This window comes from Papaver somniferum, chromosome 9 (assembly GCF_003573695.1).
Source record: "Papaver somniferum cultivar HN1 chromosome 9, ASM357369v1, whole genome shotgun sequence".
In the NCBI taxonomy this organism is placed as follows: Eukaryota; Viridiplantae; Streptophyta; class Magnoliopsida; order Ranunculales; family Papaveraceae; genus Papaver; species Papaver somniferum.
In genome coordinates, this window is record NC_039366.1 from 22,634,156 (window position 1) to 22,650,645 (window position 16,490).

Below are 16,490 nucleotides of genomic sequence, written 5' to 3' on the forward strand. Positions count from 1 at the left end.
ATGTGCTTCTTGGGTGTGGGCGTGTGTCATCATGTTTTGATGACTTGGTCCGCATGATCTTCACGTGTATTCTCACATACACGTGTTTGATGATGAAATATGTACACACGGTTAGTATATAAGTATGTGTAGATATATTATGTAGTGCATACTGAGTTAGCGGCAACCTGTAACTAAGGGTGCACACGGTACGGTTCGGCTCGGTTCTTGCCGAGACCGAGTACCTGTACCTCCCTAGCCTCGGTTCCAAAATTTTGGACCGGTATACGTACCTTGTGTCTCGGTTCCGGTACCATTCGGTACACGTACGGTACCAGGTACGGTTCCGGTACCAATTGGTACTTTCCAGACATATATTTCTGTCATTTTCCCAGACAATGTAAGTACCTGTTTTGCCTGTTTTTCAATATATTAAGCAATATCTCAATCAAAGAACAAAGCAACAACTAATAAGTAGCAATAATACTAGCAAACCAAAGTGCCAAACAACCAAAGTCTTGAAAATCTGAAAAAAAAAAAAAAAGAACAAGTAGCAGTAGCAGTAGCACACAAACACACACACTGAATCACTGACCAATAAAAAAAATACTACAAGTCTACAATAGTCTTAATTCTTAATTTTTACTGTCTTAACCAACACAAACAATGCACTGATGGTGGCGTTATCAAGTAGCAGTGCTGCAGTAGTAATGACTGGACAGTGGTGGCAATGACAAATACAAAGTCTTGAATCTTGATCTTCTAATCCATGGCAGCAGCACTGGTGGTGGCATTATTGTTGATAGGACCACGTAACACTGCAAAAACAAGTAATAGCATTTAGTAACTACTCCCTCCGTCTCTAAAAGATAGGCAGGTTTGTGTGTAAATTAGAGACGGATGTAGTATTAGTCTATATCTATTACTGCCAAACACAAGTAATAATGTAATATGTATATCAGTATATGTTTGTATGTTACCTTCTTCAAGTTCAACATCGTCATCTGGTATGTAATCAGATAGAAGATCAAGTTGTATTGGCTTCCTTAGCCAGCTTTGTGCGCAACACAATGCCTCAACTTTCCTTGTAGATAAAGAGCTTCTACAAGGACTTAAAACTCATATTTCATGTGCTAAAAGCAGATTCAGAGGCAACAGACGACACAGGAATGGCTAGTATATCCTTATCCATATGTGCAAGTATCTTATACTTGTTACTGTTGGTCTTCCACCAACCCAACAGGTCAAACTCATCATCACCATCTTCTCCTTCACCTTCTTCATACTTGTCAATGAAATATTTATCCAACTCTGTTTTGCTCACATCATCACTTGGGATGCTCTTGAACCTCTTACTCATTGACATCAACTCTTTCATACGACTTGGCCCTGCCCCTGGTTTACTTACCACTGCTTTTCCCTGAATAAAAGTACTTAACTCCTCCTCATGAACTGAATACACATCTTTATATTCTTTAAATAGAATCTTAAAATCTAATAACACACTCCTCATAACAGATTCAACCTTAGAAGATTTCTTCACATACAAGCACTCAAGAGCAAATAAAAGTCCTTTTTGTTTCTCTCTAGGATCCAACAACATAGCAAAAAAGGTTGTAGAATTCATATTTGCATAATCACCTCAATATTTGTTATACTTCTTAAACTTTTTTCCAGCCATATTAGCAATAAAAGGATCTTCATCTACATTATCTCTAAACTCAACTAGTTGTTCATAAATGATATCTAATTGCCATAAGAAAGTGTTTGTTGTTACATTAGTTGAGGCTGAAAATGCAATAGTGGCATCAAAGAATATCTTCAAACATTTCACAAGGCCTCTGGAAAAGATCCAATCCTCTTGACATGGAGCAGGTTTCTTCAGTATAGCCTTCTTCTTCTTCTTTTGTGCCTTCTTCTTGCCTTTCACTTCTTCTTATTCTTGTTGTTCTTCTTGTTCGTCTTCACTAAATTCTTCTTCTTCTTCACCAACAGTAACATCAATATCAAAATCATTAACATTGGGTAAATCTTTATCACTGTCTTTAGTAGGAAAAAAAAACAACTTCTGATATTCCCTATCATACCTTTCTAACCTACTGAAATCTCTTTCAAACACTAGTGCAACCTCTAGCATCAAGAATGTGTTGTTCCATCTAGTCTTAACATCTAATATCAATGCTATCTTAGACTTTATTCCAACTAAATTTGCACAATGCCTAAGCTTAGCCAACCTAGATGGATAACCCTTTATATACTTGACAACTGACCTTATTCTTGCAATTGATTTGTTGTAGACCCTTATAGCATATTTTACAAGAAGTGCAAGTACGTGGGCTACACATCTTACCTGAAAAGATGTAGATTCATACAAATATTAGATTTTTGTACAAAGTAACAACTAATAAACACAATTCTAACTAGGAAGTAAAAAAAATCATATACATATATTTACATGCAAGTACTTAGCTCTCTCTTCTGCCCTTGTCATTGAAACAATACTAGTGGTTAAATAATCCATTGCTACCTTGTTGGCACTAGCATTATCCAAAGTGACAGAAAAAACATCTTAAAGCCCCCAATCAGACAAGCACTTCTCCAACATATCACCAATATCAATTCCTTTGTGACCACTAACCTCACAAAACATAATAATTCTCTGTTCTAACTTCCAGTGCTGATCAATAAAGTGAACTGTTACACAGATGTAGTTGAAATTATTTGGTGAAGTCCATGTGTCTGTTGTCAAACTAACCTTCTGCTTGCTTGACTTGAAGTAATTTTTCAACTTTTCTTTCTCTTCTACATACATTCTAACAAACATCAATAAACAGTCATTCTACTTGGTACAACAAATCTAGGCTCTAAGACATGCATCAATCTCCTAAACCCTTCACCCTCAACTGCTCTAAAGGACATCTCATCAATTATAATAAACTCAACAACTGTCCTTTTACATTTTTCTTGACTGAAAATAGTATACATTAACAGATCTTCATCCTCATCTAGTGTTGCAGGTTTTAATGTCAGAGTTTGTTGTCCTTTTGGCTTTGGCTTGTTCGGATTCTGCTTGCATCTGTTAAAGTGCTTCCACATTCCACTTGTACAATTCCTTCCAGTATGAGCCTTTATTATCTTCTTGCAGTAATTACACTCAGCTTCTTGAACATTCTTCCTAGTGAAATGATTCCAAATGTCAGAAGTTATCTTGCCACCAATTTGAGTAGAAATAGCTTCTACATCTATTGTTGTTGGCTCTGCTGCTCCATCTATTGGTTGGATAGAGGATCCAACAACTGTATCTGTAGCAGGTGTAGGTGTAGCATCTTAAGTAGGTGTAGGAATAGTTGTTCCATGTTTTTACACGACATTTGACTAGGCTTTCCCACTTCTCTTAAAACAAGTGGTGTTTCAAATTTACCCACTTTACAACAGACTTGTGAGAGTTTTTACACGACATTTTACTTTGGTTTAACATCCAAGCTGACTTTCAGAATGGATATTGAATGATCCGAGTAAAATAATTGTTTCAAAGTACCAAGTAAAACATGCATTTTAGAATACAAATAAAAGATGTATCTAAAGGATCAATTTACTGGAAAGAAATGGCTGAAATAACTTTCAGGATATTTCAAGGCTGTTGTGATCAAGTTACATTAACGTCTCTAACAACATACGAACTAGAGAGGAAAAGGCCTTGTCAATGAATCTAAATTCAAAGAAGAAATCAAATGAAATGCATTCTAGAAACTTCATTTTTTAAGGATAAGTATGGAATTTAATCAAAGTAGGATTATCATCGCAATCAAAACAACATTCAAGAAGATTACTGAATAATACACAATCGAAAATCCTGATTAGGGTTAAAAAGAGTAAAGAAAAGTATCGACTCAGTAATGAGAAGGGTTTAAGACATTACCGGTTGGAACTTTGGTGAAATCGCAAAGAACCAGATTCTCTAAGTAGAAGGTCGATGGAATCTGGGGTGAAATTTTAGAGAATATCTCTAGTATGTCGTTTGGTTGTGGTGGTTTCGGGGGTTCTAAGGAGTGAAAATGGGATTTTAGGGCATTGGGATTTTGTTGTTGTGGCGCATTATACGTACTATGCAGGCATAGCCACGACGACCGCCGGATTCAAAACAAACCCGACACCGGCCAGTTCTTTTAGTATATTTTGTCTTCCTTCCAGATTGCCATGAGCACATGACAATTTTAAGCGCACACTCTCAATTTCATGGGTCTCTCTAGTCCTCTGCCCCAAATGCTGCACATTGGCATTCTCAATTTCACAACCGTTTGCATTTTGTCGCGTGTTTATTACACGAAATAGGTAAATCATCGCTGGTTGTGAAAATTCGAATCTAAATTTTCCAAAGTCCAAAGTTCCAGCAAAAATCTCCAAGTTCGGACTCAGATGAAATCCTCACAGCAAACCCTTAAGTGCGGCCTGGAAGGGTCATGTCTCTTCTACTTAGTGACTTGTCAAATGGAGCTTCGCGACACAAAACAAGTGGGCCCCACCTCTTGGAGAAAAACAGGGGGTCTCATTTTAGGGGTGCCTGCGAGAAGCGGTTTTAACATGGTTTACTTTTCACAATTCATTAAAAAAAGATTTATTCTTTTATTTTGTTATCTAACATTAGATGGCCCACCATTACTCTATCTCAATTACTCGTGAAGTTTCGCACCTCCTTTGACATGTCAAAGGATAACAGTTAGCCAGTTTACCCGAATAAGATAAACATTAACTAGACTAAGCTTTAAGTAATTGATTATAGGGAAATGATTGACATACCAAAAAAAAAAATACCGAATTTTCACCGTGTAAGAAGGTAATGGGCACACATATGTCTTTTACCAGATCTCAATGGTAAGAACGCAAAATTGAGACCGTACGAGAAAAAGCGTACTGTAAAACTTCAGTGTATCTAGAAAGGTTCTTGATTATATGGTTGACACACATGTCAACAGGTGACTGTTTTCTATTGCTATGTTTAGGCGATGTATATATATTAGCCGGGTATGTCGTCAAAGTGTAACAGAAACCAAGTTCATAACAAAAAATGAAAACAGAAATTATCCCCTTCCATTTAACTTGTGTATACGTTCTCTAGGTAGTGGAGTACTTAATTGATATCTCGTATCAGTATTTTGATGCCATGGAATATAGAGATCTTAAGGAACATCATTTTATAAAACGTTATCAACACGAATTGTTCTGTAGCGATCCACATGGGGACTGCCGATACGGAAAAATTAAGGATAATTCTCTTTAACCTTTGCATATTTTATTTAACTATTGTTGAATGGTTTTATGCATAAATTTTTATAGAGTCTAACTTCGTTTCATATTTTGTTTAGGACTTGTTAAAGAGAAAATTTGACATCTTACCATGTTTTGTATGTGCTATTTGGAGCACGAAAAATTATACGGTATACGAAGAGATATCCAAAATAGATATGTATTAGTAAAGACTCATATTTGTGATGTTATTCGATTTCCGAATTTAGCCAAATATTTGAGTTTTGTAGTGTTTTGCTATTCTACTATTTATCCAACCAACGGAAGGTTTTCCCGCGTCCTTTTGGATAACGTAGAGAAGAAAATTACTTTTGTTGGTGCACCAATGATTTTTGTGGTGTTAACGGTTTTAATATCGGCAGCGCGAGGAATTGTGAATTGTTGCATCTCGAGGGATAGCAAAAAATTTAATATTCCTTTGCTATAATATCCTTCGGAATTCAAAGTCGTTCCACCTAAGACCGGAAAGATGAAAAATGGACACCAGGTTAACACGGTTAGCGAGTCTCTATCAACGATCCGTTAAATGACTTATAGTTGATATCGAGACAATTTCTTTAAGATAAAGAATGTGTTCATATTTTAGCTTTGATAAATTAATATTTCGTCGATCCTAACTGACGAAATTGGAGATTTGTCGGTATTGAGTTAGAACTCTATACTATATATTACATTTTGAATGCTTTCTTCCTTTTTTCACCATTGATTATTATGGTAATTAGTTCGGCTTGATTTTAGAGAAAATAAATGCACCGTGTAAAATGTTGCAGCGAGCAATGAGTAGAGCTGCAAAATTTTGCGCCCTTATATGCTCCGCTATTTTTTACGCCATGTATAGTATGCACCTATTATATGCATCGACGAACTTTAAAAATTAGTGTGTAATTTGCACTTTGTATATGTTGTGACAGCAACAACGAAAGCTGCATATTTTAACTGCGCCTCGTAGATATATAAACATCACGCGATATTAAGAGATATTAAGAGTTAATATCAAGTCTTCTCGTCACTTAAGCTATTACCAAAAAATCACGAATTTGATGAATTAAATTTGTAGCGATACCTATGCAAATATTAGTTTATTTTTGGAAAATGGATAGACACGACAAATGAGGAAGATGCAATTATGGTGGGCATAGTTTTGAAAAATGGTCCTAATGACCCATTTGTCTTTGAGATCCGAGCATCACGCCTAATCTTATGTTTGTTGTGACTATAATTTAATTTCTTAATTAAAAACATAAGAACTAGTCATAAAACAAGGTGACCAAATTTGTGGTACAAAAAATCCAGCATGTTATTTTTAATAAATAAAAACCATTTAATTAAAAAATGACACAAAAATCCCATGTCAAATAATAATGAGTAAATTTAGTTTTTATTACTTTTAAAAAAGCCAAGCATACCCTTTTTATCTTTATTTTCTTCTTTTTCTTGTCTCTTTTCTTTTTTCTTCTTTCCTCCGCCTCCTTCTCCCCACCACCAGCAGCAAAAAACAGCTCACTGAACACCAGCAACAACACCTCCGTTACCACCAGCAACAACATCTCTATGCACTACAAGAAAAACAATATATAGCCACACCACCTATTTGAGTGCATGTAGCAAAATGCTTGTATTGCCTCACTTGGATGACGGTGAGGCAAAAAATAGTTTTTAGCCACATGGAAACCACCAATGAGGGTAAACAGTTGGCTTTTGCCGCATCAAGCTTAAGGGTGAGGCAAAATGATGGTTTGTTGCAGCAGTACATGTACTGGGTGCGGCAAAAGCCTATTAATTTACGGATAATTTATTTTATTCTTTCTAAAATTAGAGTATATTTATAGATTTTCGGGAGTCAAAGTCCAACCCATGTACATATTCCGTTTCTCATAATTACTCTGTTTCTCTCTCTCGAACTTTCATTCCATGTTCTCTCTCCCTCTTTCTTACGGAGAACCTTTCGGATCTCAAGAAAAAAAAAATCCATGGAAACCAAATTGCAAAAACAGTTCTTTTAAGTTTGATTTCGTTTTTGCTGGAACATGGGTTATTCAATCATAATATCGACCAGTTCCGGTTAATGAAGGTTTGCTTGATTCAGCAAAACCAGGGGGAAAATCTTATGATGATTCAACTTGCTTAAGGTTTGATGACTATTAGTGTAAGAATTCACACTCTCTGCAAAAGGTTTACGTATTTAAGAAATTGTTTAGTTGAGATCTAATTTATGTTTAGGGGTTTATAATAATTTTTCATAAAAAAAAAAATCCTTTGTTTCCTTAGATTGATACTCTTCCATTTTCTTTTTTAGCTTGATCTAGTGTTAATAAAATTGGTTGATTTACAGGGCCTAAGTGGATACTGCTAATCAAGTTGGGAAAATTTCCATCGCAAGGTAATTTTCATATGTTCCCTATGTACAACTGTTATTTACATATTTAGAACGATTCCGAATTTTGAAAATACTTATCTTCCTTGCATATTTGTTTTGCAGTACTAGAAGCAGATCGGGATGAAGTTCATGTTATTTATTTACTTCCTTTTTTTACTTTTTTTTTTTCCTGTAAACTATGATGCAATCACATTATTATTTTCAAGGGATGTGTCATTTATGCATTTGATGTGTATTGTGTAAATTAAAAATTCCAAATGAAATAAAATTAATGCATCAAATGAAATTTTGTTCTTGTTAAATAATATGATTTTTTTTCTGTTTTGAAGCAATATGATGAGCATTATTTGAAAATGAAAACTGGGAAAAAAAAAGAAAAAAAAACTAGGAATAAAATAAAATTACGGGCATAAAATAAAACTGAAAAAAAAAGAAACTAAATTGGAAAAAAATTAAAATTAAAAAATACCTTTTTGGCTCATTTTATTGCCACGCTAGTTAGTGTGGCAAAAGACCCGGTTATTGCCGCAGGATTCTAAAGGTGTGGCAATAACTTTTTGTCACATAGTTTCTTGCCACATGGTGTGACAAAAGGTTTTTATGTGGCAAAAGGCTTTTCCCACACCAAACAAAGGCTTTTGCTACACAAACAACATGGTGCAATACACTAGTTTTCTTGTAGTGATCTCCTCCACGAACACCTTTGTATCCTCCACGAACACCTCTGTGTCTTTTCTTTTACTTTTATGTTCAGATCTATCACCAACAGTAGCTCCGCCACCACCAAACCAGACGTTATGTCCAGATCCGTCACCAACAACACCTCCATCTCTTCCGCGAATACCTCCTTCTCTTTTCTTCTACTTTTATGTTCAGATCTATCACCAACATTAGCTTTGCCACCATCAAACCAACCGCTATGTCCAGATCCACCACCAACAACACCTCCATCTCCTCCATCAACACCATCACCACCTTCTTATCTTTCTACGTCCTGATTTTCCATCAACAACACCGCCTCCTCTTACTTTTGTTTTTTCCCACTACTACATGTCATATCCGCCACCAAAACTACTTTTTCATCCTCCTTCTATCATCTAAAACCACCACCAATACCTTCAAATCGACCACCAACAACACCAGCAAATGATGATACATCTTCATTGTCGAAATCAATATTGTGTTGGGGAAATGACAGATTTATGATGAAACCAAAATTGGTTTCATCAAATTCTGACAGTTTTCGTTGGTGAAAACAGTAAACTTATAATGAAACCAAATTCGGTTTCATCATAAACTTGCCTATTTTCTATCATGAAACCAAAGATTTTAATGATGAAAATTAAGTTTGTGATGAAACCAAATTTTTGTTTCACCTGATTTTTGCCTAGTTTATTCGGCCTGACTTGGAAGTCGGCGTGTTTGGTTTCATCATTGAAGTTATGTTGGCGAAATGACAATCTGTGGAAAAACGATGAAACCTAATTAGGTTTCATCGTATTTTTTTCACTTTGTTGAATATTGATCTCTATGAAACCAATTTTTGATGGTGAGACACAAGTGGATTGTTTTTTGTTGAAACTATTTTTAGTTGAGGAGGTAATGATAATGGCGGTTGTGGTACTGGTGGTTGTGGCGGCGATGGGGGTGGTGCAGTTGACAGTGGTGGTAGGTTTCATCTTTTAGTGTTTCATTTTTTCTTCCTTCTCCTTTCTTTTATGATGAAACCAAATTTTGGTTTCACCTGATTTTTTCCTAGTTTAATCGGCCTGACTTGGAAGTCGTCGTGTTTGGTTTCATCATTGAAGTTGTGCTGGTGAAATGACAATATGTGGAAAAATGATGAAACCTAATTAGGTTTCATTGTATTTTTTTCATTTTGTTGAATATTGATCTCTATGAAATCAATTTTTTGACGGTGAGACACAGGTGGATTTTTAATTTTTTGTTGAAACTAGTTTTAGTTGAGGAGGTAATGGTAGTGGTGGTTGTGGTGATGATGGTTGTGGCGACGATGAGGGTTGTGTAGTTGACGGTGGTGGTAGGTTTCATCTTATTGTGTTTCCTATTTTCTTCTTTCTTCCTTCTCCTTTCTTTTATGATGAAACCAAATTTTGGTTTCATCTAATTTTGGTGAAACAAATTTTGGTGAAACCAATTTTGGTGAAACCAATTTTGGTTTCATCATTTTTCTGTTTGGTTTCTGGTGGTGGCCGACGATAATGGTGGTGTTGCTCGGCGGCAGCGGTGGTCGTCGGCGGCGGCGGTCTGTGGTGGTGGTTGGCGGCGACGGTCTGTGGTGGTGGTTGGCGGCGACTGCGGTGGCGTGACTGTGGTGGCGCTGTGGTGTTTGGCGGTGGTGGTCGGTGATGGTGGTGGTCGGCAGCGATCGGTGGTGGTGGTCGGCGGCGGATGGTGACCGGTGGTGTTGCTAGTTGTTGGTGATGGGTTGTTGTATTTAGTGACAATATAATAAAAATTAAATCTGGGGTTGATTTTTGTTGTTGTTAGGTTAATTTAAACTAAAAGGGTAATATAGACAATTTATGCTAAATGCGGTTTTTGTGAACAATTTGTTTTGTTGGAGTTTTTGTGTATGGATAGTGACACTTTTGGGGTTATAAATCACGGCCCGTAAAAACATTTAGCTTTTATGTCAAATATGAACTTCCCAAAAGAACTGGGATCATGGCCGTGGCCCCAACTAATTTTGAGCCGTCCAACAAAATACCAGGACCTGTTCAAGGGGCCATGGCAGGGGTTGTATCCCCGGTCGGCTAATTTATCCCGACTAGCTAGCGAAACACCATGACCTGTTTAAGGGGCCTCGTCCGGGGCTGTAGGCACCGACCTATTTTGATGCATGGACTGTATTTAACTCTAGATGTTGTAAAACACGTTCCAGGATGAGGTTACCTTATATGCTCAACCCTCAGATTTCAACCTAATCACAAATAATTTTAATGCAGAAACTATTTGACTATTGATTTTCTAATCCACGGACGGGGCCATTAGTCCGGACTACTATGACCCGACTAACTAAACAAGACCCGCCATTGCAGGCTGACTAAAGTTTTGTGTGAGGATACTGACAGGTAGACCAAACAATAAACAAAACTTAAAATAGGTTGAGCGGTCGGGGAGATAACTATAGTATATATGCATTTCTTAATGGGCTGATCGACCGGAGAGCCCGAAGGGAGTGAGTCGCATTATACTTTTTTGTAAAATGAAATATGACGCAAATGTGCAATTTGATAACAAGATTGGATTTGAAGTTTTTTTTGTGAAGCCTTTTCACATAATTTCATAATTTCTTATATATATCATATTTTTTAGGGATATATTTGACAAGCAAACTAAAATATAACATATTTAAAAATCCGTGTTTTGAAATTTTACAAATTTAATCTCGTCGGAAAGACTTTAAAAAGATGTACACAATGAGTACAAACAACAATATCAAATTTGAGTTTTTACGAAAAATTTGGAGGTGTTTATCCTTTAGCCACAATTTTCTTAAGTTGAACGCATAGTCATTATGGAAACTAAAGGATGCATAACAAATTATGCATCCATAATTGATTTATGCATCAACTAGTTTTTCATTGCAATTAATTAAACAGTAGACTCCCTCAGAATCAGGAAAAATAATACTTTTATTTTTTTTCAATTTGGCGTATTTGTCTTCTGTGCGGTCGTCCCTCCCCATACGAGACTCGTTGTTTCTAATTGTTCAATGGCGATCTTACATTCCCATATATCACCAACCGAATACCTCTTTGATTTTTCTCCCATCGCTTCCAACGAAGCAAAACTATGTACGTGTGAAATTGCTTTGACATTGGCGAAATACTCTTTCGACACTTCATCATCATCTGATATCATCTTCAGAGTTGTCGTTTTCGAGTCATAACTATAAAGTGCAGAATCATTGTATATAAGTATGACTTCTCTGGCCTCGGTAAGTAAAACCGGTGTAAACCACGTCCATTCACGATCAACTGCCACACCTTCAAAACCTATATCGAAATCCAAACACCAGATATCTTCGATGTCGCTATTTTCGTTACTCCTTTTCTTCAAGGACCATATTTGCAGGCGTACCTTCTCCAAGTAAAAACACAAATTCCCTCCAAGTGCCACAAGTCCATATATATCAATATTCCGAACGCAGTTTATCATACATGGAGGATAAGGGATCAATCGGAAGTCCTCACTGGCCAAATCGAAGGCCACAATATTATTATCTCCGGTCCAATAGAGAGATCCATTTGCAAATATACCAGCACCATTAGGTTTCATCAACCGAATGGCAGTTACACCTTTGAATCTCCATCCGCGGCCACTGCCAAGTGTGTATACTTCGACATGACCTTCATAAACTGTGCAAGGAAAGTGGATTCTAACAATCTTGTACTCATTAGTAGATCTAACACACCCAAATCCAGATGATACGCAACCAAGCAAATCGACCTCCCCTTCTTCTGTGATAAAAGGACGTTCCATATCGGGCGACGGTGCCACCACTAGTTCGGGAAGATAAATATATTCTCTAGTGATTGGATTAAACATGTAGATGGGATCTATAACTCGATCATGGTGCATAGATACACAAATCAAACCATCGCAAGAGCCAACAAAGTGATCATATAGTTCATTGTGCATGGGAGGATGATTGACCTTTCTCAGATTTTCCTTGTAAGAGTATTTCTCGTTGGCGCTAATCTTATCAGATATTTTCTGCCCGTGGAAAAGCCACGTTGGGCCATCGAGTTCATCCCTTCGGCAAGCAAAAAAGAGACTTTCCAGCGCCTTAGTGGCTATATTGTTGCCGTCGTTACCGCTACCGTATAAATGGTTAATTAGGTGCCTGAAGTGCAGATTAGTAAAATAAGTTCCACTCTCACGGATAAGAGTTAGCCACTTCTTACACACCAATTTGCATTCCAATACAGATTCTGTTGGAACCCTAGAAATGATATTTAGTAAAGCATCTGAAGGAAGAGAATCCATAGATCCTAGCAACAATAACAATAATATAACAAAAAACGATCAGAAAAGAATAGATGTCCATAAATAAAAATTGGTGTTCATATAAATAAATTAAGTATATATATAACAAAAAAACGATCAGAAAAGGATAGATGTCCATATAAATATAATCGGTGGTCATATAAATAACTGAAATGCTAGTTGGCTCCCTATTCTCCACCTCTTTATTCACCTCCCTACAATCTAAGCCCCACATTCATATCGAGATTCGCATTCAGGTTCAGGTGGGGTTCGCCATTTCCCTAACATGGGATTTAGATTGTAGATAGGAGAATAGGGAGATAAATAGCACCGTCGTATAAATAAACTAAGTATATATATCAACTTTTGGGTTTAAATTTCGGATATGCTTTGGCAAAGCAGGCAATGCCCTGGTTAATGCCCTGGAAAATACTCTATAAACAACAATAACGGAGGGTAATGCCCTGGGGAAAATACTATCGGAAGATTCTCAAATTTCAGCTTTTTACACTGTGATAAGGGCAACCAACAGGGATACAGCTTATATTTTTTGATGTCTTTGTTTAACTAAGATATACATAATGGGGAAAGATCCGTTGACATGGTTATAATGACATAATCCGTTGACATGGTTGTCATTTTTTCTACGAAATCCAACTGGTAATGAATTTAAAGTTAATATTTTGGCGACATGTTCCTCGTATAAAACTCTACATTCCTACTAAAAAGGAGAGAATTCTGAAATACGAAACTTCACCATCCACAAAATTTAATTTCAACCGTTAATCTTCAACGCTCGATATTCAAAATGGTAGATGGTGGTCTTATACATCTCGGAATGCTCTCATTTTTGGTGGGAGTGTAGAGACTTATAAGAAAAACATGTCATCAAAATATTAGCCCCAAATTCATTGCCCGTTGGGTTTGGTAGAAAAAATTGTGCTAAAATGTCAAGATTATGTCATTATAACCATGTTAACGGATCCTACCCATACATAATAAACCAAACTACATATAATTTTTAGATGAGGCTTGGTTGTAGAATTCCCCTTTACAGTTTTTTTTTTTCTTTTTGTTGTTTTGTTATACTAATACAGTAGTCTCTATAACTACGATCAAATATACTAAGGTTTTTTTATTCACATAGTACAATTATCCCTAGAAATTATTACCAAGGCACAAGGTATAGAGGCCTAGGATTTTTGTGTTATTTATTGAAGGGTTCGACCCCAACCTCTCCTATGAAAGGAAGTTGGGGGTTCTCAACACATGGATCCACAAATCAGACCTCATGTGTTAGGATTATAAAATTTGAAATTTATCCTCAAGTCTTAATTCTGTTCATTATCTCTATTTATCATTCATAAACTCAATATCTTCTGTTCTGTTGGGTAACTTGGGTTCAACATCAAACAACTATATAACTCAGTAACTCTATTAATTAATGTTAATAGTAAATTAAAGGGGGAATCGCATCAGAATTCAAAGAAGACATGATGGTGTTGTTAACTATTATACAATTTTATTTTTCAAAACAGAAACATTAACCAAATTGATAATAATAATAATAATAACAATCTTCATAAAATCACAAATCGAGGACATACCTAATTTCTTCGTTAGGACTTGAACAACAATTGATAAATTACTTGGATCTCCTAATCCTTGGTGTATCCATCTCTATACATCTTATATATATATATATATATATGAACCCTAACCCACCTTTTCTTTTCTCAACCAGTAAACAGAGTTCGGAAAGGTTTAGGATTCCTTATATAGTTAAATGAGTTTGTGATCAACGGTTCTAGGAAAGAGTGTGACATTATGAACGGCCTTATATTTTGATTTCCAAACCCTAAACGGCCGTAGACCCTGCCAATTTGGTCTGTATCAGAGTCATCTTGCTGTCTATCTAAACATGTTTTGGTTTCCTAATCTAGGATCCGCAATTCAGTTTCTCTTTGTTTGATTCGTCACCATCGAAGTCTCAGATTTATATCAAGTTATACAGCCTCTACCGTACATCAGCCCATAATTATTAACAGAGTATGAATGTGCCATGTTTCTTTTACAGTATTGGATTTTGATTAAAGTTGCATCGTAGACATTCAATTCAAATCAAACCAATTAAGAAAGAGTGGTTCTCTGCGGACCGCCTTCCCACTGAAATCCCCTTCAGATATAAGAATTGGTCAGGTGGGTCCATTTGTAGTAAAGCACTTCCACCTATAGCTGCATCCATTTGTAGTACTTGTCCATAAGAAATCTCTGAAATGGGAATACAATTGAATAATAGTATAAAGTTTGGTTGGTGTCCATTTGAATGCCACGAATACGTATTTAAAGTAGGACTAATATGTTTTCTTTCTTCAAAGAAAAAAACAAAAACAAAATCTGGAACTCGAGATTATGGTTAGTCATTCATTCATGTAAAACAATCGTCAAGTCGTAGCGAAAGATGAGTGATATTAGCTTGGAACTAATATGTTTGCTTTCTTCCTAATCTGACTTATTACTGGAACCATATTCTACACCAAGGTTGGAGTGAATTCACTTGTTCTCTGAGTGTTAACATCATACATCACTTTGGTCATTTTGGAGTATCTGCAGCGATGAGTTCACCTTTCTGCTTCCCCCTTAAGTCCACGCCAATGATTTTACTGCTCCGAAAGACATTCTGTTAGGGGCGTAAATAATACCCGAAAATACTCGGCCTGCCTGTATCCACCCGAGCCCGCCTGTACGTACCCGAAGTAGCCCAAAGCCTGTTATGGCCCGTCATGGACCACCCGACCTGGCCTGGATTAATTTATTGGGCGGTCTCGGGCTTTGCGATTAATTATGATGCCCGGCCTGATACCCGGCCTGGTGTCCGGCCTGAAAGCCTTTTATGTGCCATTAATCATTTAATATCCTCTTAAAAAGACTTAAAAGTTACAATTTTATAATTGTCAATTTTGTGTCAAGAAAAATAAAATATATAATTGTTTTTTTACTTATAATTAACCTTTTCAAAACATTAATGGTAATATATTTTCTTATTAGAAAGTTTATTATACTCTAATTAATTATTTATTATAGGCTAAAATTAAAAATTTGTCAGTGTAATTTAAATATAAAATAATACTATCACTTACGATATGCGATGTTGGAAAGGAAAGGATATTGTATTTAATACCGTTCATTTGAAAATTTAAACTTAAAAAAAAAAATTCAAAATAATGGCCTGTCCGGCCCGATCTGGCCTGCCGTATAAAAAGCGGGCTTTGGGCGGTCTTTGGGTAGCAAATTATCTACTTGTGTCCGGCCTGAATTTGTTTATGGGCTCACAAATATTAAGTCTGGCTTGCCTGGCCTGTCTTAGTTTTTGGGTCGGGCGGCCCGGCCTGCCCGAATTTACACCCCTACATTCTGCTTCCAGTTAGTCACTCTGCTCCTGAACCCAATGGTTCCCAGTTATTCAGTTGCTTACCTAATAGTTTAATTCCTTCACACATCATTTCTAGCTCAAATCTGAAATCTAATCCAAAAATTCTAAATCACAATCCAAAAACACGTTAATGTTCTTAAGATTCAATTAACCTGGAAATGTCACATGGAAGTGAAACCCTAAAACTAGATTAAGACAATACCCAAAAAATGCCCTAAATCAAAGTATAAGATTCAAGATCTGATTCAAAAACATAATGATCTTCTAGGAAAATTGGTATATAAATTTCTTACCTGATATGGAAACTCGGTAGAAATCTTGTAAGAAATTCCTTAAACTAAAATTTGAAGGAAAAGAAACTTGGAAAGTGATACCAATCAG

The 16,490-nt window shown here is 36.3% G+C and overlaps 1 protein-coding gene and 1 long non-coding RNA gene across 2 annotated transcripts; one reads left to right on the forward strand and one right to left on the reverse strand.

The window, feature by feature from the left end:
* Positions 1 to 7,148: 7,148 nt before the first annotated feature.
* On the forward strand, positions 7,149 to 7,941 carry LOC113307742. The gene is made up of 3 exons (XR_003339286.1): positions 7,149 to 7,429; positions 7,616 to 7,663; positions 7,763 to 7,941. It is a non-coding gene; the product is annotated as an uncharacterized LOC113307742 (long non-coding RNA).
* A 3,388-nt stretch (positions 7,942 to 11,329) lies between these two features.
* Positions 11,330 to 14,293, reverse strand: LOC113311566 (F-box protein At3g07870-like). Its single transcript, XM_026560392.1, has 2 exons — positions 14,284 to 14,293; positions 11,330 to 12,681 (listed from the first exon to the last, which is right to left on the reverse strand). The coding sequence occupies exon 2, from the start codon at positions 12,674 to 12,676 to the stop codon at positions 11,330 to 11,332; it is 1,347 nt and encodes a 448-aa protein (XP_026416177.1). The 5' UTR covers positions 12,677 to 12,681; positions 14,284 to 14,293.
* Between the last annotated feature and the right edge of the window lie 2,197 nt (positions 14,294 to 16,490).